At 42.8% G+C, this 27500-nt stretch overlaps 2 protein-coding genes across 2 annotated transcripts in view; one reads left to right on the top strand and one right to left on the bottom strand.

Moving 5' to 3' along the window:
* LOC147035048 (cell adhesion molecule 3-like) overlaps nucleotides 1-27500 on the top strand; it is a gene marked incomplete at its 5' end in the record, with an annotated part of 407062 nt that overhangs the window by 335363 nt on the left and 44199 nt on the right. The gene's annotated exons all lie outside the window — the stretch shown is intronic.
* Nucleotides 20560-22229, bottom strand: LOC147035049 (uncharacterized). Its single transcript, XM_085877012.1, has one exon. It carries the CDS (start codon nucleotides 22227-22229, stop codon nucleotides 20718-20720), a length of 1512 nt encoding a protein of 503 aa, XP_085733138.1. The 3' UTR covers nucleotides 20560-20717.

The following is a 27500-nucleotide window of genomic DNA, read 5'->3' as shown; positions in this document are numbered from 1 at the left end:
CTCCTCTAGCGTGTGTGTGGGGCGAACACCGTTATGTGTCAAATATTTGGTTGAAAAGAACGTGCCGCTTCCACTCCGCACACTCGTATCCCGCCCAACATGGCGTGGAGGAGTCTTTATCGGCCTCCGTACGCGTTTCGTGCGAAGTGGGCGTCGTGCTGGCTGTGTTTCCTGTGTTGTGTGAAATACCATTCATGCATCCTCTTCAGAGGTATTCGTTCGTATGCCTTTTTAATGCAACCGGCAATCTTCCCCAGATCATCGGAAGCTCGAGTCGATAATCCCACAATGCGAAGCACACTATTTTACTCGCTGCACTCGTTTGGTTTAGGGCTCGCCCGGGAACGAGGGCTCTGCACTGCAGTTTCCTCACAGCGGCACCGCACGCACTGGCCTCCATGAGGGCCCACCTCACAGCGAAGGCGCACATGGCTGATTTAGCTCAGGAATAATCAGACAAAAAGAAGAGTCGAAATGAAATGAAGAAGAAAATGATGTAAGCACACCTAGGTATGAGATCATCGCAACGCACGCCCCAGTTGTCCCGCTAGACAAAAGGAAAGGGACTATCAACGCGTATAATAATGGAATAACTGTCTTGGGATACCGATCTGTTGTATGCATGCGGTTCCGAGAACTGCAACAATATATATATATATATATATATATATATATATATATATATATATATATATATATATATACATGTGTATATATATATATATATATATATATATATATATATATATATATATATATATATATATATATATATATATATATATATATATATATATATATATATATATATATATACACATGTGTGAGTGTGTGTATGTATATATATATATATATATATATATATATATATATATATATATATATATATATATATATATATATATATATATATATATACATGTGTGAGTGTGTGTATGTATATACACTACATGGCCAAAAGTATGTGGATACCCCTTCTGATAAGTGGATTCGGCTATTTCAGCCACACCCATTGCTGACAGGTGCATAAAATCAAGCATACAGCCATGCAATCTCAATTGACAGATATTGTCAGGAAAATGGGCCGAACTGAAGAGCTCAATGACTTTCAACATGGCACCATCATGGGATGTCACCTTTCCAACAAATCAGTTCATCAAATTTCTGCCTTGCTCGAGCTGCCCCAGTCAATTGTAAGTGCTCTTATTGTGATGTGGAAACGTTTAGGAGCAACAACAGCTCAGCCTCGAAGTGGTAGGCCACACAAGCTCACAGAATGGAACCGCCGAGTGCTGAAGGGCGTCACTCGGAAATATCATCTTTCTTGAGTTGCAACACTCATTACCAAATTTCAAACTGCCTCTGGAAGCAACGTCAGCACAAACACTGTTCGTCAAGAACTTCATGAAATGGGTTTCCATGGCCGCGAAGCTGCACACAAGCCTTAGTTCACCATGTGCAATGCCAACGTCGGCTGGAGTGGTGTAAAGCTCACCGACATTATGGACTGGAGCAGTGGAAACGCGTTCTCTGGACTGATGAATCATGCTTCTCCATCTGGCAGTCTAACGGATGAATCTGGGTTTGGCGGATGCCAGGAGAACGCTGCCTGCCCAAATGCATAGTGCCAACAGCCGACTGCGAGCCAGACCTAATCGCCCAAGATCAGTGCCCGACCTCACTCATGCCCTTGTGGCTGAATGGAAGCAAATCCCCACAGCAATAGTCCAACATCAAGTGGAAAGCCTTCCTTGAAGAGTGGAGGCTGTTGTAGCAGCAAAGATGGGACCAACGCCATATTAATACCCATGATTTTGGAATGAGATGTTGGACGAGCAGGTGTCTTCATATTCTTGGCCATGTCATGTATGCATACGGGGACACCGACATATGCGGTTCCAACATTTGTGGGTTCCGGGTATTCAAGGTTGATAATTTGTGACATGCTCCTACATCCGTGGGAAATTGCCCCTCATATTCGTGGTTTTCATGGCAATTTTTTTTTTCCAAGAGCCACTTGCATAACAGAGTTTAAACATATCTTCCACGAGCCACGCACAAAACAGCTGGATGTACATACTGTACAATACTGTACGTATGCAAAAAACATCTTCCATGAGCCACGAACATGACCTGCTTCCTGCACGTGTATTATGGCTTCGCAGGATAAACATAGTTTCATGGGACGTCTCACCATGTGCACTTTAAACATACGGTACTGTCTTGTAGCTTTGTGGCATAAACATCATTTTGCGGGATCTTTCATGAGTGTAACATGTCCTTCCTCACGACGCCACCCCACCATGAGTTACTTCCAGAATGAAAACACTGACGGCATCTATTGATGAATCCAGCAATTACCAGGTCACCACATATGAACATTACACAATGGAAATATTCAGTGCATCTTAGTGTAAATCACCAACTTGCTACAAACAGCACCATCTGAGCTGTTGACATTTTAAAAACGCTCAGCATAATCTGCCTGTAAATAGAAAAGATGTCATGTCCTGTGAGTTGAAGAATGGTAACGTTCAGCATATCTATTCGTGTAATTAGCAGCTTGTTATTAGTGTAATTAGCACTTCGGTGGTGTTGCCATTTACGGCCTTTTTCGTGAACCAGGAACCCTCATGAGCCGACAATGTTATTGCCACTCACGGGGTTTTCCTCGACATTCGCGGATTTTCATCTATTTCCACAGAATTTTCCTGCATTTTCGTGAGACTTTCCCAGACATTCGTGGATTTTTTCATAGGTCGGGAAATCCCTGGAACCTATTCACCCATTTCCCATTGAAACAATGCCAACACATTCACGGTTTCAACATTCCCTGGGTTTTCCCGAAACGTATCTCCCGCGAATGTTGGGGTCCTGGTACACCTATACAGTATATGGAGGGAAGCTGGCTGTGAAGCTGGTGAAACGTTGCCTGAGACCGGGTCTGCTCTTGTTTATTACTCGAATTAGCGGAGTCGCTCTAGTTTTTTACTTTTGGTTGGAAGCGCCACCTTCTTCTTTGAAAATATGTACATATATATATATATATATATATATATATATATATATATATGTGTGTGTGTGTGTGTGTGTGTGTGTGTGTGTGTGTGTGTATGTATATGTCTATAAATATATATATATATATATACATATATATATATACATATATATATATATATATATATATATATATATATATATATATATATATACGTATCTTCTTCTTCTTCTTCTTCTTCTTTTGGCTGCTCCCGTAAGGGGTCGCCACAGCGGATCAACCCTATGATCCACATAGTGATTTGGCACATGTTTTACGCCGGATGCCCTTCCTGACGCAACCCTGGTCGCCTCTTACGACACAGGGATATGGTACACCTATTTTAACCGGGATATACACCGGCCCAGTATACTGGTACTCATTTCGCCGACCTCGGAAGGATGACAGGCTGGGTCAACCTCCTGGTGTATCAATTCAGTGGCCCAACGGGGCTTGAACTCAGGACCTTTTGGATCCAAAGCCGCTGCCCTCACCACTGCGCCAACACCAGGCTCGTGTATATATATATATATATATATATATATATATATATATATATATATATATATATATATATATATATATATATATATATATATATATATATATATTTATATATATATATATATATACATATATATATATATATATATATATATATATATGTGTGTGTGTGTGTATGTATATGTATGCTGGGGCCTGCTCTAATTTGTTTTAAATTCATTTATCTCTGTTTTATTTTCCTCTGTCTTTGTGTTCGTTAACTTCGCTATCTCCCGCATTGGGTTGACATCAGTTTTAACTTCTGTTTCTGTCTCCATGATCTTTCCTATCTCCCATGTCTTCTTTATTACCTCTCCATTGATGGCCACCAGCTTAGGCTTCACCTCTGTGTGGCCCATTTAAATTCCAGCCATCAGCTCCTTCGGGCCCGATTTCATTTTGGCTTGGTCCGCATCAATTTTTGCTTCTAGCCTGTCACCATCAGCACTTGCTTGAGCCTGTGCAGCTTTATATCCATCACATTGGCACCATGGTTTTGTAACATCGCCATCATGTTCTCAAGTTGCTGGTTCATGCCCAGCTGTGACAGTAATGCCTGCCTGCTGCTTCATGGCGTTTCCAGGTTTGTTGGGGTTCAGGGATATTAGGTCGTGAGGAGGACTCCACCCTGCCCGATGCTGGTCTTTCCATCTGTATCTCCATTTGGGTTGTGGTGGAATCTACCCAGCTTTTCCCACCCTGGTTCTGCTCGTTCAGGCTCAACATTGGTGGTGGTTTGGTTTTAAAAAAATCCTCTTTGGCTCTGCAATTTACCTTTGAGGTGCAATTGAGCACCTCAGGCTTGAATCGCACTCAAGCTGACACCAAATGTTACTGTGGGTCAGTTCCAATTACCCGGTTCGAGTCTTGTGGGTCGTGTCAAAACAACTGCTACCGCCCGCTAAGTCCACAGCCCTGAACAAGTTCTCAGGCCTCTTTGCCACATTACAATACTTGTTGGGACCAGAGAATTAACCCGAGTAAGTGTTGTTAGACACTCGTGATCTATATAATCTGGCCAAGCAACCATTAGTCATGAGTGAAATCTGAGACTGGTTGAACCAGCTTTCCAAACTACACTACAACAAGCTTAAACCACCAAACGAGGCAATCAGAACCAGCGGAATCCAACCCCAAGACCAGGTATTTTCTTATTAACAAGCAAATGTCCGTAGGAAGGATTACATGAGGCAAAAACAATAAGAACTAGAAAGAGCAAACAGAGATCGCAGCCCCTCACCAGGATTTCTTTTGTGGGATTTATTTTATGTGGCAAATAAATGAAAGGATGTGCTCAATGAAAGGTCATTGCTTGCAAAGTAGAGGTCTAAATTGTCTAATTGTAAATGTGTAAAGGTCAAATGTCTGAAAAACTCAAAAGGGTCGAAATGGTCCAATTTTAAATCGATTTAAAAGGTAGAAAGGGGCTAAAGGGTGTAATTTAACATCTAAAGGGTTGGAATTGTCTGAAGGAGTCTATGGGGTCTTAAAACGTCAAAAAAGGGTTTGGAGGTCATCGGGGTCGAGAGGGTATTAAAAGGTCTGAAAAGTGTGAAGGTCGAAAGGCCGAAAGGTAAGAAAGAGTCTAAAGGGTAGAAAGGAGTCAAATAGGTCTAGAATATCTCAGGTATTCGAAAGGGTCTGGAAGATTGAGTGGTTCTAAATGGTGTAACAGGGTGTTAAGGGTCTGGGGGGCTTTGGGGTATTAAGCATCTCAAGGGGTCTCAAAGTATATAGGGGTCTATTGTAAATAATACACATACTCACGTTCTGTGTGGACAAACAGACAGATAGACGGATAAACAAACGAACCCAAATGCAATACCCTCTCCTCTGACGAGGGAAGTGAACAATCTCAATAACGAATTCAAATTAATCGATAATAAAACCCATTAACTTTTTCCAAAACCATACACGACTTCGAAACAAACCAAGCGAATGCAAACAGATTCCTTAACTATCCTAACTTCGGGCCTATTCACTCACATGGCATTTTATACAAAGGGAATTTTCAAGACAATGTCAATATTTCACTTTCAAACCTGGAGGCAAAACTGTGCAGGAGTTCTGAGCAGTTAAACAGTAGGTGGACTGTTCAGACAAAGATTCATGAATGGAGCTGATCTGCATGGCATCTCTCAGTGGTGGGCAGTTGAATCCCCTTTCAGGGCAAGCTCCTAGACAAGAGGTAGTGAAACTCAGCAGCCACCGCCTGACTTCCCTCTGGCTGGTTAGTGACTCATTCAAGAGTTGGCTCCAACTCCATAGGGTGTTATCATCTCTGAACAATTGGTGTTAACAGCATTTCTTAGCTCCATGAGTCAATCCCACTTGTGTCAAAGCCACAAGTCCACAACAGCTTTTCCACCCACCTCCTGTGGAGATGTTAAACTTCCTCTTTAACAACTCCATTTCGCTTTGACAATGCAGTTTTAACACACCTGTGTGTTCTCTGCTGGCGTCTTGAGCTTTCAGGCTTGTGTGTGCACTTTGTAAAGAGAATGCTTAAACAGAAGAAAATAACATAAAAACTCATAGCCGAAGGCTCAGAGGGGGAAGAACAACAGAGGGGTCAGGTCAGGTATGGGAGCACGTGCCGGAGCAGTGTGTTACTGCATCCACTTTCCACCGGTACTCCAGGGGCCTCCGTCTGGTCATCCCCCAGGCAGATGTCTGGCCCATCCACATCTCCATCAGATGTCGATTAACCTGCTGCAACCACGAGGCACGTGGCCGGCCCATTGGCCTCCTCCACTCATGAGGCTCCCTCGCTGAGAGAATCTGGTGAGCAAGATCAGCGTCAGCAAAACAAGCCACATGTCCATACAGCCGCAGCTGACACTCATGGATAGACAGGTAACAAATCTCATATCATTTCAATCTCTCTCAGCAACTGCTCGTTGGACACAAAGTCCGACCAGTGATAGCCAAGGATTCTCCAAAGAGACCTCGTACCAAAGTGTCCATCTCAGATCCCTCGTCAAAGTCCAAGTCACACATCTGTAGAGCAAGACTGGAAGCTCCAAGAACCTGAAGACTCAGACTTTCATCCTCCTGCACAGGTACCGACAGTGCCATACCCCATGGTCCAATGAATCCATTACTCCCCAGGCCTGACACAGATGTCTGTTTTACTCTGGATCACAGCCAGCAGAGACACGAATATCACTGCTAAGGTAACTGAATCTCTCCACGACCTCAACATCCTCGCCACAAACAGGTACAGACAAGAAAGCAGCATCTAATATGTCACTTAAAGCCTGAATCTTAGTTTTGACCCAGGAAACCCCTAATCCCAGTGGCTCCGACTCCTCATTCAGCACCTCGAGGGCCCCCAAAAGGATATCTAGAGTCTCCACAAAGATGACTGCATCATCTGCGAAATCAAGGTCAGATCTTGACATTCCCAAACGATGCACCGCAGCTTGATCTCTCTGACATACTCCCCAGAATCCAATCCATACAAGTACTGAAAAGTGCGGGGCCAGTACACACCCCTGAGAAAACCCAGTAATAACTGGAATTAAGTCAGAGATGGTGCCACCATATCTCACAGCACTCTCAGTACCAGAGTATAGTGCAGACATCTGATTGATCAGTTTTGGTGGCACTCCATGAAGACCAAGAATCCTCCAGAGGGCATCCCGATTCACTGAATCAAACGCTTTTCAGAGATCAACATCGACTGCAAGCAGCCCCTGCCGAAAATCGCGTCTGCATTTGGTGGGGACCCAAAGAGCAAGAATACGGTCAATCGTTGACCTATTTTGTGTCAAGCCTGACTGCTCTGGACGCTGGTGCTGAAAAATATGGTGGCGAACCCTATAAGGAATTATCCGAGCAAAGACCTTGCCCGGCACTGAGAGAAGCGTCACCCTCGGTAGTTGTTGCAGTCCTGGCGATCACCCTTCCCTTTCCAGAGATGGACAACAAGGCCCCTCTTCCAGTCAGTTGGGATGATTCCTGTGTTCCAGGCAGAGCACAGAACTGCATGCAACGACACGAGTGCATCATTTCCACCAGCCTTAAGAAGTTCAGCATGGATGCCACAGATCCCTGGAGCTTTACCCCATTTCAACCGGTTCACCGCAGCCTGTGTTTCCACAAATGAAGATGGACCACAGTTGATTTGAGGGTCAGCAACAGGGATTGTAACTCCCCTGACATCCAACTCGACAGCTGGTGGATCAGCCTGATATAGCCGCTCAAAGTAACTAGCCCGGCGGGCCTTCACTTCGGACTCCTCTGTTAAGAGCCCACCACCCTCTGCTCTCACTGCAGTACACCAAGGGATGGGCTTGGAGTTCCCCTGTAAGCAGGACGAGAATCACTTGACTGCAGGTGATGCTCGACCCCCTCACAGAGGTCTCCTTGACCACCCTTAATGCACATACAGTTTTACGCCTCAGCTCCCTGAATGGCCCACCTCTGCCATTAAGATTGGCCCTGCAACTCTGGTCAATGGTATACAGTGTCACTTGAGAGACAAAATTCTTCTTCTCCCTTCATTGAGCTCCAAGACATCCACCAGCAACATCAAGGACGGTGGTTTTGAAAGCACCCCACAACTCTTCAGGTTCCCCCAAACCACTTAGACCTCCTCAATCTCCACTCAGCCTGTTCGCAAACTCCTCAGCTCCCCTCTCATCCTTGAGCTTGCCAACATCCAGCCGAGGCTGGGATGGTACCATTCTCCTGGATTTAATCTGCAAGTTCAGAGTTGCTGCACAAGCTGGTGTTCAGCATTGAGGAACTGAGAACTCCGGTGGACCCTGCCATTCTGGATCATCCTCCAGCGACCATCAATGAGCACATGGTCACTCTCCTTTGCCACACCGCCAGCGTTGGAAAACTAAGTCCAGCGATGAGCTTGTGGGCGCTGAAACCATTAACCAGCCACCCTAAGTCCATGACTTCTTGCAAAGTCAAGGAACTTAGTGCTATTCTGGTTCATAGTTCCAGACCCATGGGGACCAACACACATCTCGTAACCATCTGTATCAGTTCCAGTCTATGTAATGACTAGAAGAGTATCTCACCTTGGGCAATGATCAACCACAGACTCGAGTGTGGCATAGAATGCGTCCTTCATGGTGAGATCACTCACTTCAGTCAGAGCATATCCAGAGACCAGGGAAATGACACCCAAGGAGTGACGAATCCTTAGTTTCATAATATGCTCGTTGACCGGTGTTTAATCGATGGTCATTGGAGTCAGCTTATTGGACACAGATTTCGCAACTCCTTGGGTATGGTAACCATCAGAGTGACCAGACCAATAGTAGGTACCCGCCATGATCTCACCACAATCCGGTCTCCCTACCTCAGAGAGTGCTACAATACTGATATCCAAAGGCTTGAGCTCAGATGATAACAGAGACAGGTGATCATCTTCTCTTCATGATAGGACATTCCAGGCACCCACTTGAAGGGATTGCCTCAGGTTAAACCAAGTAGACCGCCGTCTGGTGGACGACACCTCAACACCACCCCGACACACACTACCACAATCTGACTCGGGAAGGTTACCCCGTGGCTTACATCCCATCGTCAAAGATTGGGGGTCCCGAAGGCTTTGCCCCAATCCCATCATCCTGTGAGCTGCCCTGCGAAGGGAAGCTGCACAGGAGGTACTCCCCCGGAGTGGGTTTTCAGATATTTTTTTCTGCTTTTAGTGCGTTTTCTGGAATGTAGGGTTTTTAAGGTGGCCGGAGTGCAAATCCTGCTAGCAACCTCCAAATAAAAAGTCACCCAACTGCAGGACGTCCGCAGACACAGTTTGGCAATCGATATGGATGGCCTTTGGCTCACACGGAGCTCCTCTGCCCTTTGACAGGTTTTGTTTTTCATCCTGCTAGGTGTCCATATCATACACCCTCCTCACCAAGAAACTTGGTGGAGGAGACGGTTTAGTCGCCGACAGCCCGACCATGGAACAGGTTCGTACAGGTTTACATGGTACCGGTTGCAAGTCACAGATCTAATCTGACCTGACCCTTCTGCTGAAACTCCCAAAACCAGGAATCACTGCTCACCTCCACTCATTCATTCCTCTCCCCCCCCCCCCCACCTGTGGAACTAACATTCTCTTCAAGCTCATCCTTCCCTCCAGCTCTGAAAGGCACCACCATCTCAGATCACCCCTGTCCAAAAGCCATGATCTTTTCTTCCCCCATGAACCCTCCCCAAGCCCACCTCTTTCCAAATTCCCACTTTTTCCAACCTGAGAGTTTGCTTCTGCATTCACATTGTCCACTCCGTAATCCTTCCCTCCCCCTCATTCTTCCTCATATACCTTATTTGTCAAAGTCTCCCTCTATTTTGTCCCTCCGTCTGTCTGATTCATTATATGTTGTAGCTCCTCAATAAGCCTCGACTTTGTTTGCAAAAAAAAAAAAAGGAAAGGGTTCCTGTCTGACTGTGTGCCTTATTTAAACCTGGGGGGGGGGGGGACATGGAAAAATCAGAGCATGCAAGCACAGATAGGAAGTGGTGGAAGACAGAGTCCATTGACCTATCTGTGATGTGAAAGTGATAGGCCCAGAGACTCAGCTTCATTGCAGGAAATGTCAATGACATTGAAGGCCTTGATTTTATTGGCATCAAGCTGAGCAATGATCGAGGCAGGAGTGCTAGCTCAGAGGAGAGAGCAGTGCTGTACTCCATCAAGCTGCAGAAGAAGGCCTTGTAAGTAAATAAAAGTTCAGATGTGTCAAGGAATGACTTTGCATGATGGAGGATTCCCAGTCGACGACAAAGGCCAACTTAGATATGCGGTTTGCCCAAGAAAGATCATGGCTGTTAGTGAGGGCTGAAAGTTTAGGTGACAAGTTTGAGTCTTTCTTTCTTTCCTTCTTTTTCTCAAAAGAATTGCTCTCAATCAATCCCCCTTCCTCTACCCCCTCCTCACTCCAAAAGTCTTTCCTTTCTCTTGCTTACATCCAGTGAAAATGTATTGCTGGCTGCATTACCAGCAGCTGTACTGATGTATCTGGAATTCCATTAACTTATCTATGTGAGACTCAAATCCCTGTATACAGACATACCAAAATATGTACACCTGCCAAAGTGTATGTCCATACCTGTTTACTTACTTGAGCACATACCAAAGTAAAAATATGTTATACTAGTAAAGGTTCCTGTCTTGGACGGGCGTCACTGGCAAGATATGGTAAAAGACAGATAGCATGAATGTATTTTAAACAATATATTATATCATTTTTATCCATTGATTATCATTCAGGTTTTCCCCTTCGACTGTCCCGCAGTAGCTCCACTTTGATGACATTACCACATCGTTTAGTGACTACACAACGTGTACCATTCGTGAGTTCCGGAGGATCCATAGAGCGCATTAAAATTACAGGGCACCCTACTTTAAAGTGATCCAAAAGGCCGGATCAGTTTCGTGTACATATTCATATCTTGTAGATTTTAGCTGATTCTGAAACTGTTAACAGCATGTCGATCGGATAGTTCTGTGATTTTCTACGGTGGTAAACAAAAGTACGACTTAAGCCTGTACGCCACCATGCGGAGACCCGAGGACCTAATATTTCACACCAAACTGAAAACTCACAAAATTTGAAGATATTTTAAATAAACAATTTATTATAATATAAATTAAATATCATTTTTATCCATCGATAATATGAATTGTTCTGTACGGCTATAGTTGTTATCCTGGGATCTGCGCATCCATCCACGATCTATGTTCTAATGAAATGCAGTCGGAATAATAAAAACAGCACCGTGTGGGAGTGTAGGTAATCTCTCCAAAGCTCTCGGAAAGCCTTAAAATGCATCACGATCGGTTTGATTGTGAACAGATATCTGGACGGACGGACATCGAGACCGGTTTTATTAGGTCATCATGAACGTACCGCTTGATATTACGCATTGGAATAGAGATATGAATACTCAAGTGAGTTTATTATATGTCTATGATTGATTGCTTATTGACAGCTCAATAACATGAGCAATTTACTATGGCATATAGTGATTAATAATAATATACTCTACAAAAGGTTTTACGAACTAATCTTAGTGGTCCTCTAAAAAATGGGAAACATTTTTATTTCTTTTTTGTGCAATAATTCCTCCCATTTTGCAAATGGAGAACATGAACTGTTTAACTACCATAATCATCAAAACGAATTTTGAGGGGCCTCTTAAGGAAGACAATAATATTATCTATATTAATATTTTGGCACACCCCTTTTTTTGTTCCACCATCAGATTTTCCACCATCAGATTACTCTACATGTCAAAGCTTGTTTCATTTCATGCAGTCACAAAAATCTGATGGTGGAACAAAAAAAGGGGCATGCCGAAATATTAATATAGATAATAATAAGATTTAACTACCATAATCATCAAAACAAATCTTGAGGGGCCTCTGAAGTAAGACAATAATATCATTACTATATATGTCAAAGCTCGTTTCATTTCATGCAGTAACAAAAATCTGATGGTGGAACAAAGAAAGGGGCGTGCCGAAATATTAATGTAGATTTAAGTATCAGCCGATATAAACAAAAAGAGCGGTGATGTTCATGGCTCGACAAGAGGGGAACTGAATGGAGATTCAGATTTTTGGACACAGCATTTAATTTGATAACATCTATGTTCAAATCCAGGCCACAATGATGAGCTATTGTGCATTATGTATGGTCTTGTTGCAATTTGTCACACAGTTCAGTTGTGAATACATCTTCGACTTCTTTTACACCATGAAAATGCCATTGTATTTTACCACGTTTGGTGTTGTAATACCAAATTGCGGTGCGTTAATCAAATTTATGGCAAGCACTTTGCATATTCACTGGTCTTGCAAGGTGCCTAATTGTTCTTTGTTGCTGTGCCGTGTCATTTCGCATTAAATATTATTATTCTGCAGCCAGCTTCTGTGCATTATTTGTCTTTTGTTTATTCTTTGCACTTGTTTGTTTTGTGCTCTCATTTTTTATTCATCCCATTTGTGCGCGCACATAATGCCCTGCACCCTGGCTGTGTTCTGTTTCTTTGCTCCAAGATTTGTGTCCTTCTCTTGGCACTTATTCAGCCAGCTCACCCTGCCCAAATGGGCTGCTCCTTGTGGAGAATAACCTTTAAAATCTACCCCTGCAATGATATCCTCAGACCATCTGTTTAACCTGTGTGGCATTATCCCTTTTCCTTAATCTCACCATTTCAAATTCTTTCTCTTTCTCTTTCTCTTTCTCTTTCTCTTTCTCTTTCTCTTTCTCTTTCTCTTTCTCTTTCTCTTTCTCTTTCTCTTTCTCTTTATCTTTCTCTTTCTCTTTCTCTTTCTCTTTCTCTTTCTCTTTCTCTTTCTCTTTCTCTTTCTCTCTCTCTCTCTCTCTCTCTCTCTCTCTCTCTCTCCCCTTCATCTGATTCTTGATATAAAATGATGAGTAATAAATACGACTCTACTAGTGGCACATATTTACAGCAGAAGAGACCCACATCCAAAAGTTAGCTGCCTTGCACCCTTTCTCTTTTGCATTGTCATCTTTGGTATCTTGTGGGTTGTCTCACTCATGAAGCTTGAAGGCAGAATCGCATCCAAAAATGATGCTTTAAAAGTGGGCTTGTACACTTTCCCTAAAGGTTGTTGTATTTCCTAATTACCTCCACCACCAAAGGTGAAGGAGGTTATGTTTTCAACCCTTTCTGTCTGCCTGTCTGTTTGTCTGGGTGCAGGATATCTCAAAAAGTTGAGGATGGATCCAGATGTAATTGTGTGGACAGGTTCTGCGTGTGACAAGGACGAACTCATTAGATGTTGGTGAAGATCCGGAACTGGATCCGATGACTACATTTATTTTTTTTAAGTGATTCTTTACAAATGAGAGATCATGCTAAAAACGATATAGTCCTGTATGGCATGATATTTCAAAAATGTGTTGGGCCCGATATGTTCTCGTGGATTAGGCATTACGTGGCGGAGGTTTGCGCTCTCGTGAGTGCCCTTCTACTAAACGGATGTCTTATATTAGTGCCACCAGACTTGGTGTAATAGTTTGAGCATCTTTTCTGAGTCTGGGAGCTCGGTGGTTCAAATCTCTTTGCTTGATGTTCAGCATTTAAAAGGACAAACATGGACAAACAATGCTGGGAAGACAATGGCAAACCACCCAGTAGAACCCTTGCCAAGAAACTGTTTTGGAAGCACCAATGCTCTGTAAAGAGGATAGTACAGTATACATCAATATCAGTGCTGGTGCAAAACGTCTTGAAAACAGACAGGAGGATTGCACACTGCCATCTTTATCTGCTGTTCTGCAGTGCTGGCCTATGGTGATGTCAACCCACCCCCCACCTGTCCTTTTTTTTATCCCTTTTGCGTATCTTCCCCTGTTTACTCTCTTGACGATATTTATTTATTCAGGGAAACCAACAAAAAAAAATGACGGGTGAATTCATCGAGTTTTACTGGGTTCCCTTTGATTTTTAAGAGCCGTCTCCTTCAAAGTACACTCCTCTTGAAAAGATGCAACTACATTGCAGCTTGACAGTATTTTTTGTAGTCCTCTTTCTTGACCCTTTGCTGAACTGCTGTCATATATGTTGAATAATCATCAGTTCACCATCAAAATGTCTTCAGTATAGTCGCTTCATCTCTGGGAAACGGAAAGGGTTGCCTGCTACAAAATTTGATGAGTGGGTCGACAATTGGAATTGCATGCTTCGACAGAAATGGGTGCGCAGGCGTCGTACTGTGCATTAGGCATTCGTGCTGCAACACCTTTTGTTTTGACGCATTTTCTGGGCATGTTGTCAAAATACTCCTCAGAAACATTTATGTCCTTCAGAAATGCGCATTATTATTCCGATAGTCCCTCGTGGTTGGTAAGGCTAATTAGCCTGTTTTACAGGCAATATCGACACATGCATATTTGATTGTTTATTTATTTCCCTCATGAATGGGAAACCATGCTCCACTTATATATAATAAGTGTGTGTGTCTCCCCTCTATAACTGCATAACCAATGAAACCTAGCAGCCTGAGACTTTGCATGCATACTAAGGGAACAGCAAGGGAGTGCAGGAATGAAAACTTGGTGTTTGGATAAATTTAAACACCCCTTTTGAAGATAATTAACGGGGTACTCGTCATGAAAAATCAAAAGACGAGCATACCTTTCAGCCCGCTTTTACCTCGCAGGGGTCTTAAGCCGCAATTATGTTTCAGCCTGCTCAACAATGCCTTGCCTTGGAACCACGAGGTACTCTCATTGAAGTATATAATCAAAATCTGTCTTCAGATTTGAGGATCAGAGCTCATAGAGTACTGAGAAGCTACATGAGGTAAGCCCTTTGCTGTTTCAAACTCTACCTATATTCCTCAGCAGTTGGAAAACATTCGCAAGTACTACATACATGAGAATCCCAATGCGACACACCTACTCAGCTGTCGCACCGGTTTCATCGCTTATTTTGGAGTCATCAGCGACAACATACGTATACAGTAACATGCATTGCTGAGGCTCCCAAGCATGTATCATGTGCAATGTCAATAGCATCAACATATGAAAATGAAAACATATAAAACAAACTTGTTAATGAAAACATGTAAAGGTGTGTGTAGCATTAAGACTCTTATGTATGGTGACGTGGATTTTTTTAAACCCACCTTGTTGTGATCGTTGTCCTCCTGAAGGATTCTAACTGGCCGATTGTGGAATCCTATTTGACTTCAGACAGAGTTTAACGTTTGTCCGATTTGATTATAAAATCCTACAAAAAAACCCTATCGACACTGATAAAACTGATGTCCACACAAGTCCTTCCTTGTGAAACAATTTATTTCCTAATTATACACCATACACTTCTTACCCTTGTACAATGAACTTAAAAATCCCCATTTGGTGCAATATTATTTGGTTCTATTTCATTTATTCTTACTTTAGTTAACAGTTAGACCAACCCGATTCAATTCACTTCTGCATTACATCAGAGAGTTTTATTCTAACTTGGTACTTGGTCAGTTCCAAGGAGTACAAGCCACTGAGAAACTATACTTCCTCACGTGCTCGTACCCCAAACTTTTAGATTTCAAAGCATTTTATACTTCCATGAGAGAAAGGTTGGGGGATATTCACCCAGACTGTAGACGTGTCCTTTAGACGAAAAGCCACTTCGTACATTTTCTAAGCAAAGGTTCATTTATCAGCTTGGTCACTCTGCTCCAGAACAACACATTTCTTATCATTTAGGGCAAAAGTCTTTTGGCCAGAAATGACAGCCAAATCAACTTGCAGCATAGAAGTTACATTTCTGAAACTCCATTTGTTGCAATTTAAAATACATTAATATAAATTTTTCCCCCACAATGGACTACTTTGAATGTTTCCCAACTTTTAAGGAACTCAGCTGGAACTTTTCACCAGCTAAGGTCCCACCTTATGTAACTTTACATTGTTGCTTTATGCAGCCTTCTTCGGCTAGAAGAGCATGGAGTGTGTGTGTGTGTGTGTGTGTGTGTGTGTGTGTGTGTGTGTGTGTGTGTGTGTGTGTGTGTGTGTGTGTGTGTGTGTGTGTGTGTGTGTGTGTGTGTGTGTGTGTATATGGAGGGAGAGAGGGGGAAGGAGAGAGGGGAGGATGGAGAGAGAGAGGAACAAGGAGGGATGGGGGTGGGGGGAGAGGAGGGAGTGGGGATGGAGGGGGAGAGAGTATGGGATGAGGAAGTTGGGAGAGTGAAGGTGGGGATGCAACATCTTACCAAACTTCATTATACACTCCAGGAGGGAGGAGTGCAAGGAGGGAGGTGGGAATGAGAGAGAGAGAGAGAGAGAGAGAGAGAGAGAGAGAGAGAGAGAGAGAGAGAGAGAGAGAGAGAGAGAGAGAGAGAGAGAGAGAGAGAGAGAGAGAGAGAGAGAGAGATATGGAAAGCAAGAGAGAAAAGTAGTAGGGGAGGGTGGAGGGACAAGGAGGGAGGGGAGAGGAGTGGGTGAGGGGAGAGAAGGCGTAGGGAGTGAAGAGGGGGGGACGAGGAAGGGGTAAGAGTGAGGAAGGTAGGAAAGCGAGGAAGAGCAGGAGAGAGATGCCTCACCACTTGTCACTATACACTCTGGGAGAAAGGTGTGAGGAGGGGAGTGGGAGCAAAAGGAAAAGAGAGATTAGGAGAGTGCTGCACTTTATCAGGAGGGGGAGTGAGGAGGGGCAGACAGGCAGAGAGAGAATGGTGGTGGGGGGGGGAGAGACAGATTTCTGATCCTCAAATCTGAAGACATATTGATTATGTACTTTTAATTCGTCCATTGGAGGTACATCGTGGTTCCAGGGGAAGGCATTTTTGAGCAGTAGAAAACAAAATGGTGCCTTAAGACCTCTGCTCGGTGAAAGAGGGCTGACCGATGGTGTGCCTTTTTTTTCATGATGAGCACCCCGCTAATTATCTTCAAAAGGGGTTTTTAACTTTACCCAAATACCAAGTTTTCATTCATGCACTTCCTTGGAGTTTCCTTAGTATGCATGCAAAGTCTTGGGCCGCTTGGTTTCATGGTTAGGAGTTATGGAGGGGACACACACACACACACACACACACACACACACACACACACACACACACACATACACACACACACGTACACACACACACACACACACACACACACACACACACACACACACACACACACACACACACATACAGACACACACAGATACACACACTTATTATTATTATTATAAGTACACTAGCAGAAGCCCATGGTGAAAATACCATGACAGAATAAGAAAAAAAGGAAGCCTTTCATTGTTGTGCTGGTTGAAAGCATTAGCCTATTATATACGAGCAAAGGTATCTGGCATTGCCAGGGACCGCCATATCTGTTTTGGGGAAATATTTACCTGCAGCGTTTTTATGGGCAATTATTATTTTACTGTAAATCAAGTTGGCACGGTCATTTACATTTGTTTCACCAAACGATTCAAAGCTGTTTCTAACTTCATTTGTGTTCGCCTTTTTATCTTGTTTTTCATCTCCAAGCTTGCTTCAGTCATGGCATACTCTTTTGTCATTGCATTTTTTTTTATTGGCAAGCAAACTGAAGCGAATGTTTGCTGACACTATTCTGTGATGTGAACTTATCTGAACAGTTTCTTGTTGATGAGTATATAGTCGATTTACATCCGATACCATCCTGGGCAAGTAAATGTCCACAATTTGCCCAATTTTTTGATATCTGATAGCTAGTCAATGCTAGAAACCCACATTCTTCTGTTAAATCAAGGAGAAACAATCCATTTATGTTTGTTTACTTATTTAAACTGATCATTTGCATCATTCACACCTATTTATGCATTCATGTCCCCAGAAACCAAAAATTAAGTTATGTTTGGTTAATTATTTAATTATTCCTGTTAGTTCCTCATAGAAATTATAAGGATACCTGAGCATCTCTGCAATTAAGTGGACTATAACAGGAAATTACTGTAGTAAAAGCCCATTATATATTAGACTGTTATATATGCCTTGCAAGGATCTGCGGAACATCTGTTCAATGTAAAATGTGATTCCATATCTTCAAATCCCCCCCCCCCCACCCCAAACAAACTCCAAGTCCTCAACCATCCCATCCCCACTCCAAGCCTTCAATCCCATCCCCACTTCAAGCCTTCAATCCCATCCCCACTCTAAGCCTTCAATCCCGTCCCCACTCTAAGCCTTCAATCCCATCCCCACTTCAAGCCTTCAATCCCATCCCCACTTCAAGCCTTCAATCCCATCCCCACTTTAAGCCTTCAATCCCATCCCCACTTCAAGCCTTCAATCCCATCCCCACTCTAAGCCTTCAATCCCATCCCCACTCCAAGCCTTCAATCCCGTCCCCACTCCACGCCTTCAATCCCATCCCCACTCCAAGCCTTCAATCCCATCCCCACTCCAAGCCTTCAATCCCATCCCCACCCCAAGCCTTCAATCCCATCCCCACTCTAAGCCTTCAATCCCATCCCCACTCTAAGCCTTCAATCTCCTCCCCACTCCAAGCCTTCAATCCCATCCCCACTCCAAGCCTTCAATCCCCTCCCCACTCCAAGCCTTCAATCCCATCCCCACTCTAAGCCTTCAATCCCATCTCTACTTCAAGCCTTCAATCCCATCCCCACTCTAAGCCTTCAATCCCATCCCCACTCCAAACCTTCAATCCCATCCCCACTCCAAACCTTCAATCCCATCCCCACTCCAAGCCTTCAATCCCCCCCTCACAACCCCTCCACCACAGCTCCTCAACCCAAACAGAATGCAGTAATTGTGATCGAAACAGCAGCAGCATGGCTGTTTACTTATTAAATATGCACATTAAGTCACTTCGTTCTCTGAATGATTTGACTTGCCCTGATCAAAAACAGCTTCAGTTATTACTCGTGGATCAAAGGACGGATTGGGTTGCGGACGATTATCGCTTGCACAGAAAGCACCCCTACCCGCACCCGGCATGGTGACCGCTCGGGCTCGATCCACCATTTGGGTGACAGGTATGAGGGAGTCCTAGCACGACGCTTCACCGGCGCAGACGTTCCACCGAAGCACGGTGGCACCTGCCTCGATGACTTGCTTTAAACACATCATTAAGAGTAAATAATGACATATTATCATTCACAATGTTGCGAGATTCCAGGAATTCCTTGGACAAAAACCTTTATAATGACAAGAGTGTTCTGGTTCCTGGTCAAATCGTTTGAGAGAAAATAGTCGGAAACAGATGGCTGCCTCGATCGCTCCCGGAAATACATATTTTTCAAAACTATAACAGCTCTCGGTAGAGTGTATATACCTCCGCCAGGCTGAACAGTTTATGTTTTGCATACCAGAGATAAGCCAGATCTGGATCAGGACCTGAACCAAAATCGAATCGACGTATTATTGTCACCTAACCAACTCATCCACCGAGTTTTGTCACAACTCATGCACAACTTTTTGAAATATCATGCTTTATATCATTTTTGGCCCCATCATGCAACGGTGAAGAATCACTGATTAAATTTTTTTTGAACTCTCATATCTGGATCCGGATTCGGATCTTCACAGAAATCGAATCGATTCATCCTTCTCACACGCCCAACCTGTCCACCAAGTTTTGTCAGTGTCCATCCACAATGTTTTGAGATATCGTGCTTTATATCGGTTTTAGTCTGATGACTTAATGGTGAAGAATCACTTTGAAATTATCGGTTCCAGATATGGATTCAAATCTTTACCAAAATTGGAATCAATTCTTCCTTGTCACACACTCAACCTGTCCACTAAGTTTCATCCCAATCTGTCCTAACTTTTTTGAGATATCGTGTTAAGTATCGTTTTGGCCCGACCTCTCAATGGTGAACATTGAGTTTAAAATTTCTAGGATCCAGATCCAGATCTTCACCAAAATCTAATCATTTCGTAATTGTCACACAACCAGCCTTTCCACCAAATTCTGTATGATTCCGTCCACAATTTTTTGAGATATCCTGCTCACAGGCAAACAAACAAACAGACAGACAAACGGGTGAAAATATAACCTCAATCCACCTTCGGTGTTGGAGGTAACCAGGGTTTTAGTATCACTAACTTAAGGTTCATCTGTGAAAAAATTTAAAAGAAGCTAATTTCAACTGATTTGGGTAGGTATGGGGATGGACAACTACCAAAAAAAAGTAAGGAGGGATAGGGGTTGGGGAAACTTTTTTTATTAGAGGTCAAAGGTCATTGACCTCTGCCTAAATCATATAAAATTGTATTTCGGCAACAAAATATGGTGTATAGATGATCTTGGTGTCAAAATGCACAGGATTACGAAAGAAGATGACATAGAATAATTACTGACCCATGGAACCAATTCCTGACCTCCGAAAATGAGGTCAAAGGTCAAAAATAGACGTCTTATCACGAAAATATCATATCAAATATCATATTGGTAACAGTAACAGAATTATACCAAGATACAAACTAAATATGAAATGGATTCTTCACCACCAAAATACAAGGTTAATGGTCAAAATAAGCGGGGGGGGGGGGGGTAAAGTTCATTAATGCCAAATAGTTTGTGTATGTAAAGTAGTTGTGAATTTATAATCAACAATTTGCAGAATACTACTCACAACTTAGAACTTACAGTATCTATCGGCAACAACAAATTAATAATACTCAGTCTGTTTCCTCTTCATCGCTACCAATTTCTTCTTCTGCATCTATGCTGTCTTTTCCATTGTCACAATGCCCACAGCACACTCCACATGCAGATACACACGACATGCGAGCTTTCATGCAGCTGCATCTCATTGTTTGACATTGCCTCTCCCCTTCCTTGCAGTTGCAACAAATTACTTTCAGAAGGTTGTCTGGAACGATACCAACAGATAGCATTTTTGGTCTGAGTTTTCTGTTGGAATCTAACTCCCATCCTCTTCCTTTGGGATCAAGAATAGAGGTGTCAAGATGCTTCCATACCACAACTTGAAGATGGACATGAAGGGAATGTTGAGCTGTTGCATCTTCCGTTGGTGGTAGGCGGTCAGGATTGATTTTGCCCTTGGCTGCTTGCTTCTTGAAATTCATGCAGCGAAACTTTTCTAGGGGAGTATCCCCACAGCCATATGTGATCTGCATGGCTTTTAATCCAGCTGTTGGAATTATGGAGTCGGTTGAAGTGGGACTTGTGAATGCAGTAATGACACTGGCAGGAAATCTGCATTTGCAGAGAGCACATTTGGTATATCCATGAATGCATGAAACAGTGTCGTTTCCAGACCAGCCATACTTGAAGAGGAACTCTTCTTTGTCTCCGATGTGTATGCTAGAGATGTTGTAAAGACCACCAAAATCTGCTTGTAAATACAAATTAGTACAGTGGATTGGCCTATGAGAGCAGAGCAATATCAAAATATCAGTGTCCTGGGCGACAACAACAACTGGGGATTTAACACTTGCGACCAAGTCCATTGCAGACCTATTAACAATCAGCGTGTCACCATCATCTTTTGCTTGGCATACAGTGATATTGTGGCTTGCCATCTCTGCAGATATCATCATGATTAAGGCTCCTTTGTTCTTCTCATTTGCCAGGAAAACCTCTCTATCACATGATATAGTCAATTCCGGCGTGACCCTCATGTCCGGAGAAACCTTCTTCCCAGCCATCCGCCGCATACGTTCATGGTCTTTCGTTGATGATTCCTCCCTGTAGCCATCAAACACGACAGTAGCATCCTTGAATTTGTTGTCAACATATCTGACATATGTATCAACTATAGTCTTGATGGTTGCACCGCTGGACCACTTTACCTGATGAAGTAGCCACCCTCCATCAACAACATGCATCTTGCTGTTTATGTCCATGTCGAGTTTTGTAGCTGTTTCCTTGAGCATCTTGCCAAATTCATGCTTTTTGGGTTTTCTCATCATGCGATCCATTGTGAAGAGAGATGTTGGGACCGGGGTCAGCTCAAATTTGAACATGTGTTTGATCCCTTCATCTCTCTCTGCCATGAAAATCAGTCTATTGAAAAGAAGGGTCTTTTTTTGTTCCAATCGCTCCAATAATGAAGAGTTGTTGATAAGTCTACACTGCTCTATTAGATTCTCATATCCCTTTCTGTACAACATCTGTAGCTTTCCTGTTTCTGAAAAGTCCTCACTACGTATTTCACATATATCCATCCTGGTAATTTTGTTATTTTACAGTATTGTTCCAAAGGCCTCAGGGAACTTTTGGGACATCTCACTGCACTGGGGTAGTCAAGGTAAATGTAGGCTAGCGAGGTTTTCTCAGTAATCACTCCTGAAACGAAGACAAAACAAAGACTTCATTCATGCAATTTATAGTGGTTTAGTCTCGGGTCAATGACATTTGATCCGAAGAAAGGTAATTTCCTCCTCCCCCTCTGCTCTTGAAATAAATAATAACCCCCATATCCACCACGTAAGTTGAAATTAACCTCTTCGGTTTGTTTTTTTGCTCATTTTTATATAATATGGTAATTTTCCTGTTATAAATATGACATTTTAGTGAGAAAACAGCTTTTTGACCTTTGACCTCATTTTTCAGAGGTCAGGATTTGGTCCCAAGGGTCAATAATTACCTTGTCATCTTCTTTTGTAATTCTGTGCATTTTGACACCAAGATCATATATATACTAATATATCATGTTTTGTTGCTGAAATATAATTTTTAGTGATTTAGGCAGGGGTCAATGACCTTTGTCCTCTAATAAAAAAAGTTTCCCCAACCCCTATCCCCCCTTACTTGTTTTTGGAAGTTGTCCATACCCATACCCACCAAAATCAGTTGAAACTAGCTTCTTTTAAATTTTTTCACAGATTGGCTAATATATGGCTAATTTAGGGTTACTATTTGAAGCAAAAACATGTCCACTGCCGATGGGCATATATAATACATCATGGTTAGATGATTTGGATAGATTCCAATTGCACTTACCCAGAGGCCTGAAGCCAAAGGACTAAATCATGAGGCCTATACTTAATGTGGCCCTCACAAGGCCCATGACATGTATAGGCTCCAACCTTTCGATATTTGATGATCCTTTTAACAGTCGATGTGGTCGTTTTAGACTGAAGGGAAAACATAGAGGGAAGGCATGGCGAATGTGAATATCGAAGTTCTGGTTCGCCTGCATCGAAGTTCTGGGTAGCATTGGCGGTGAACAAGAGGAGGTAATGAAGGAATCTATATTCTTTATTTGTTCATTTTTTTCTCTATTTGCAAATCATTCATTAGTATCGACAGTGAACGGGAGAATCTATCCTATTTATTTGATTTTTTTTTTGTTGCAAATCGCTCATTCATTTTTGCGGTGAACAAGAGAAGGTAAATAATGACTCTATAAGCTATATTTGTTATTTTTTCTCTATTTTCAGATTGTTCAAGAGGAGGTAATTAATCTATACACATTTGGCTTCCTTGCCTTTATTTGCAGATCGTTCATCATACCACAACGAGCTCGCAAGCGAAATATTTCAGCAAATAGGAGTGACACAAAAAGACGCAAAGAAGTAATGCTCAATGAGACTCAAGAGCACAGAGCAGAAAGAATCACTGACAACAGGCAACGGATTCATAATGCAAGGCTGCATGAAAATGACACACACAGAGCACAAAGACTCACTGACAAAAGACATTGGATTTGATGCAAGGAGACATGAATATGATGAGCACAGAGCAGAAAGACCGACTGACCCAAGACATTTGACTCATGATGCAAGGCTGCATGAAACAAATGAGCAGAGGTCAAGTAGAATTGCACAGCAGTGTAAGCTCAATGGGAGACAGACAACCCATTGCCGCTTTCCGATCAAAAACAAAAATGGGTGCCATAAAAGATGTTGCATACTTCTCGGAAAATGATTTCTCACAAAATGTCCGACATCATGAACTTCCCAGCCGATATAATGCAGGCAATGCATGCACATACTGCAATGCCTATTGTTGGAAGGAAGAACGACCAGGATTTTGTTGTGAAAAGGGAAACGTTCACTTGGAACAGGTGAACAACCAAAATTTGCATAGCTGCACTTTCATGACACAAATCATGAGGCAGAAAACTGACTCAGGTATAATCCTCATCTCAACTTGACTTTACTCCCGACACTTCAAACCTGTTTGCACAGGGTCAATCCTTGCATAGCCTCCTTAAAGGCAGCACTTGATTTTGCAGATCAACACACTGACATGAAAGTGCTTCTAACTGCTCAAAAAAGACCATCAGATGAGCATGCCAGACGTTACAACCTTCCCACCGCAAATGAGCTTGCAGTTATCATGCCAGGTGAACAAGCAAATGACTTGGATGTAATCCCACAAACAAACACAGGTGACATACAAATGATAAATGTACAGCACAGGAGCTATTACTCATTGCACTATGTCTTGCTATTTCCTTACGGAACAAATGTATACACAGAAAGAATTGGGCATGCCAATGCACGTGGTCATGTATCACCTGCAGAATACTATCGTCAGTCATTGCCTACAGATACGCACTACCGAGTCTAATATTCTCTTGAAATCCTACAGACTCACACAGCAATATGCTACTGATGCATTTGCTAAAGTCAAAGCTCATCGGCTCAGAAGGGGTAAAGTACCATCAGACTGAAATCCGAACTTAAAAGTACAAGGGATTGTTGGATGCAGTTGATTTAAATAACGCAATGCATGCAGGTACAAAAGTGATTCTTCCACCCACCATCCATGGTTCCCCAAGATGGTACACTGAGGCTTTTCAAGATGCAATGGCTATTGTGAGGAAGTATGGCAAGCCCGACTATTTTATAACTTTCACCCGTAACCCGAACTCGCCTGAAATCAAGGCATCTCTCTTTCACAATGAAAAGACCAGTGATCGGCCAGATACTTGGTCCCGAGTTTTCCACATCAAATTGCAATCACTCCTTGATGATTTGACAAAAAAAAAAACACATTCTTGGCAAAGTTGTGGCCCACACAGCAATGAAGGAGGACCAGAAGAGAGGCTTGCCCCATTCCCATCTCTTGCTCATCATATCTGATGACAGCAAGCCAAGGCAACCATCGGACATTGACAAGGTAGTTTCAGCAGAAATCCCAGACAGTGCAGCAAATCCTGAGCTGTGAAACATAGTAACAAGGTACATGTTTCATGGCCCATGTGGTCCAGTCAACCCAACCGGCCCATGCATGGTGTCCACTGGCCAAGCCGGTAAGAACTGTGAAAAGCGATTCCCAAAGGAATTTCGGAAGGACACAGTAATGACAAATGGAATAAACCCAGAATACAGGAGGAAATCACCGGAGGATGATGGCCACACTAACAAGGTGAAAGTCAGGGGTCAACACTTCAGGCTTGACAACTGGTGGATTGTTCCATACAACCCATTCTTGAGTTTGAAATACAATGCTCATTTCAGTGTTGAGGTTATCATCAGTGTCAGCTGCGTCAAATACCTGTACAAGTACACCTGTACAGGCTCAGATTGTGACGTGGTATGACTGGCCAATGTGAGAGACATCACAAATGATGGAATTTAATGATATGTTTATGCACACTATGTAAGTGCTTCTGAAGCATACTAGCGACTGTATGAATTCAACATTTTAGACAAGTACCCTCCTGTTTCAAAACTTCCACTTCACCTTGAAAATGAACAAACAGTTATTTTCCAGCCGGAGGACGCACAACGATTATCAAAGAAGCCACCACCGAAGACAAAACTCATGGCTGACTTCGACTGAAATAGGCATGCTCATTTGATGATCTCTTTTGAGCACCAAGAAGCACTTTCATGTCGGTGTGTTCATCTGTGAAATCAAGTGCTGTCTTTGAAGAGACTATTTAAGGATTGATCCTGTGCAAACAGATCTGAAGTGTAGTGAGTAAAGTCAAGTTGAGATGAGGATTATACCTGAGTCTGTGTTCTGGTTCATGATTTGTGTCATGGAAGTGTAGCTGTGGAAATTTTGGTTGTTCATCTGTTCCTGGCCTGAGTGATCGAATCCTACGATACACTTTTCCCTGAATTTTGAAAGTGGCACGAAAGCCATGCATGATCTGTTCATCACATCCTATAGAAGCCTGACCAAGGGCATTGTTGTCTGTCCTCAAATTGTCAAGGAGTGCAGAACCTCCAGTTTCATATAACTGCTGCATTTCAGGTGGGACAAGTGGCAAGGGGTCCAAGTGAACGTTTCCCTTTTCACAACAAAGTCCTGGTCGCTCTTCCTTCCAATGACAAGCATTGCAGTATGTGCATGCATTGCCTGCATTTTATATCAGCTGGGAAGTTCATGATGTCGGACTTTGAATGAGAAATCATTTTCCGAGAAGTATGCAACAACTTTTATGGCACCCATTTTTGCCTTTGATCTGTTAGCGGCGATGGTTTGTCTGTCTCTTAGCTTACACTGCTGTGCAAATCTACCTGCCCTCTGCTCATCTGTTTCATGTAGCCTTGCATCATGAGTCTGTTGTCTTTGGTCAGTGAGTCTTTCTGCCCTGTGCTCTTGAGTCTCATTGAGCATTATTAATTTGTTTCTTTTAGTATCACTCCTATTTGCTGAAATATTTCACTTGCGGGATCGTCGTGGTATGATGAACGATCAGCAAATAAAGGGGAGGAATCCAAATGTATATAGATTACTTACCTCCTCTTGTTGACCACCTGTACAAATGAGCGATTTTCAACAACAACAACAAAAAAAACTTCAAATAAACAATTTCGATGCTCTCGGTCACTGCCGATACTAATGAAGGATTTGCCAACTGAGTAAAAATAAATAAATAAATAATAGATTCATTAATTACCTCCTCTTGTTCACCACCTGTGTGTGCTATCTGGAAACTTTGGTGCAGGAGGAGGCCAGACAAGGAACGAATGCCACAAACATGGAAATTCAAAACACCTCCCGCTGTGTAAATCAAAAGGAATCTGTTGCATAGAGTTATGATTCTCCTTGTAAACAGTCATGGTATAATCACAGATATTTATTTACAAGTCAATACAGCACCACCGTTTTACTTCAAACGCAATCTTTTTTTCTCTCTCTCTCTCTCTCTCTCTCTCTCTCTCTCTCCCTCCCTCTCTCCCTCTCTCCCTCTCTCCCTCTCTCCCTCTCTCCCTCTCTCCCTCTCTCCCTCTCTCCCTCTCTCCCTCTCTCCCTCTCTCCCTCTCTCCCTCTCTCCCTCTCTCCCTCTCTCCCTCTCTCTCGCTTGGCACGCACGTGCAAACGCAAGGGGCTGTTGCTCAGTCTTTGGCGGTACGTGTGGAGCCTGTGTTGCTTCTCTCTTCTTATCATCTTCTCCTCTCTCTAATGTATTTTTTGGGGGTGTTCCTTGTGTATAAACTGTTATCAATGCTTTATCGATTACTTGAAAATTGAATTGGTTTCTTCTCTTCTTTTTTCCACTCTTGTAAAAATCCTTTGCTTTGTTGTAT

This window comes from Eptatretus burgeri, chromosome 1 (assembly GCF_056783735.1).
Source record: "Eptatretus burgeri isolate ZD-2024b chromosome 1, Ebu_testis_v1, whole genome shotgun sequence".
Lineage (NCBI taxonomy): Eukaryota > Metazoa > Chordata > Myxini > Myxiniformes > Myxinidae > Eptatretus > Eptatretus burgeri.
The sequence above is the reverse complement of the archived record's forward strand: the minus strand, read 5'-3'. Positions and strand labels throughout refer to the sequence as shown.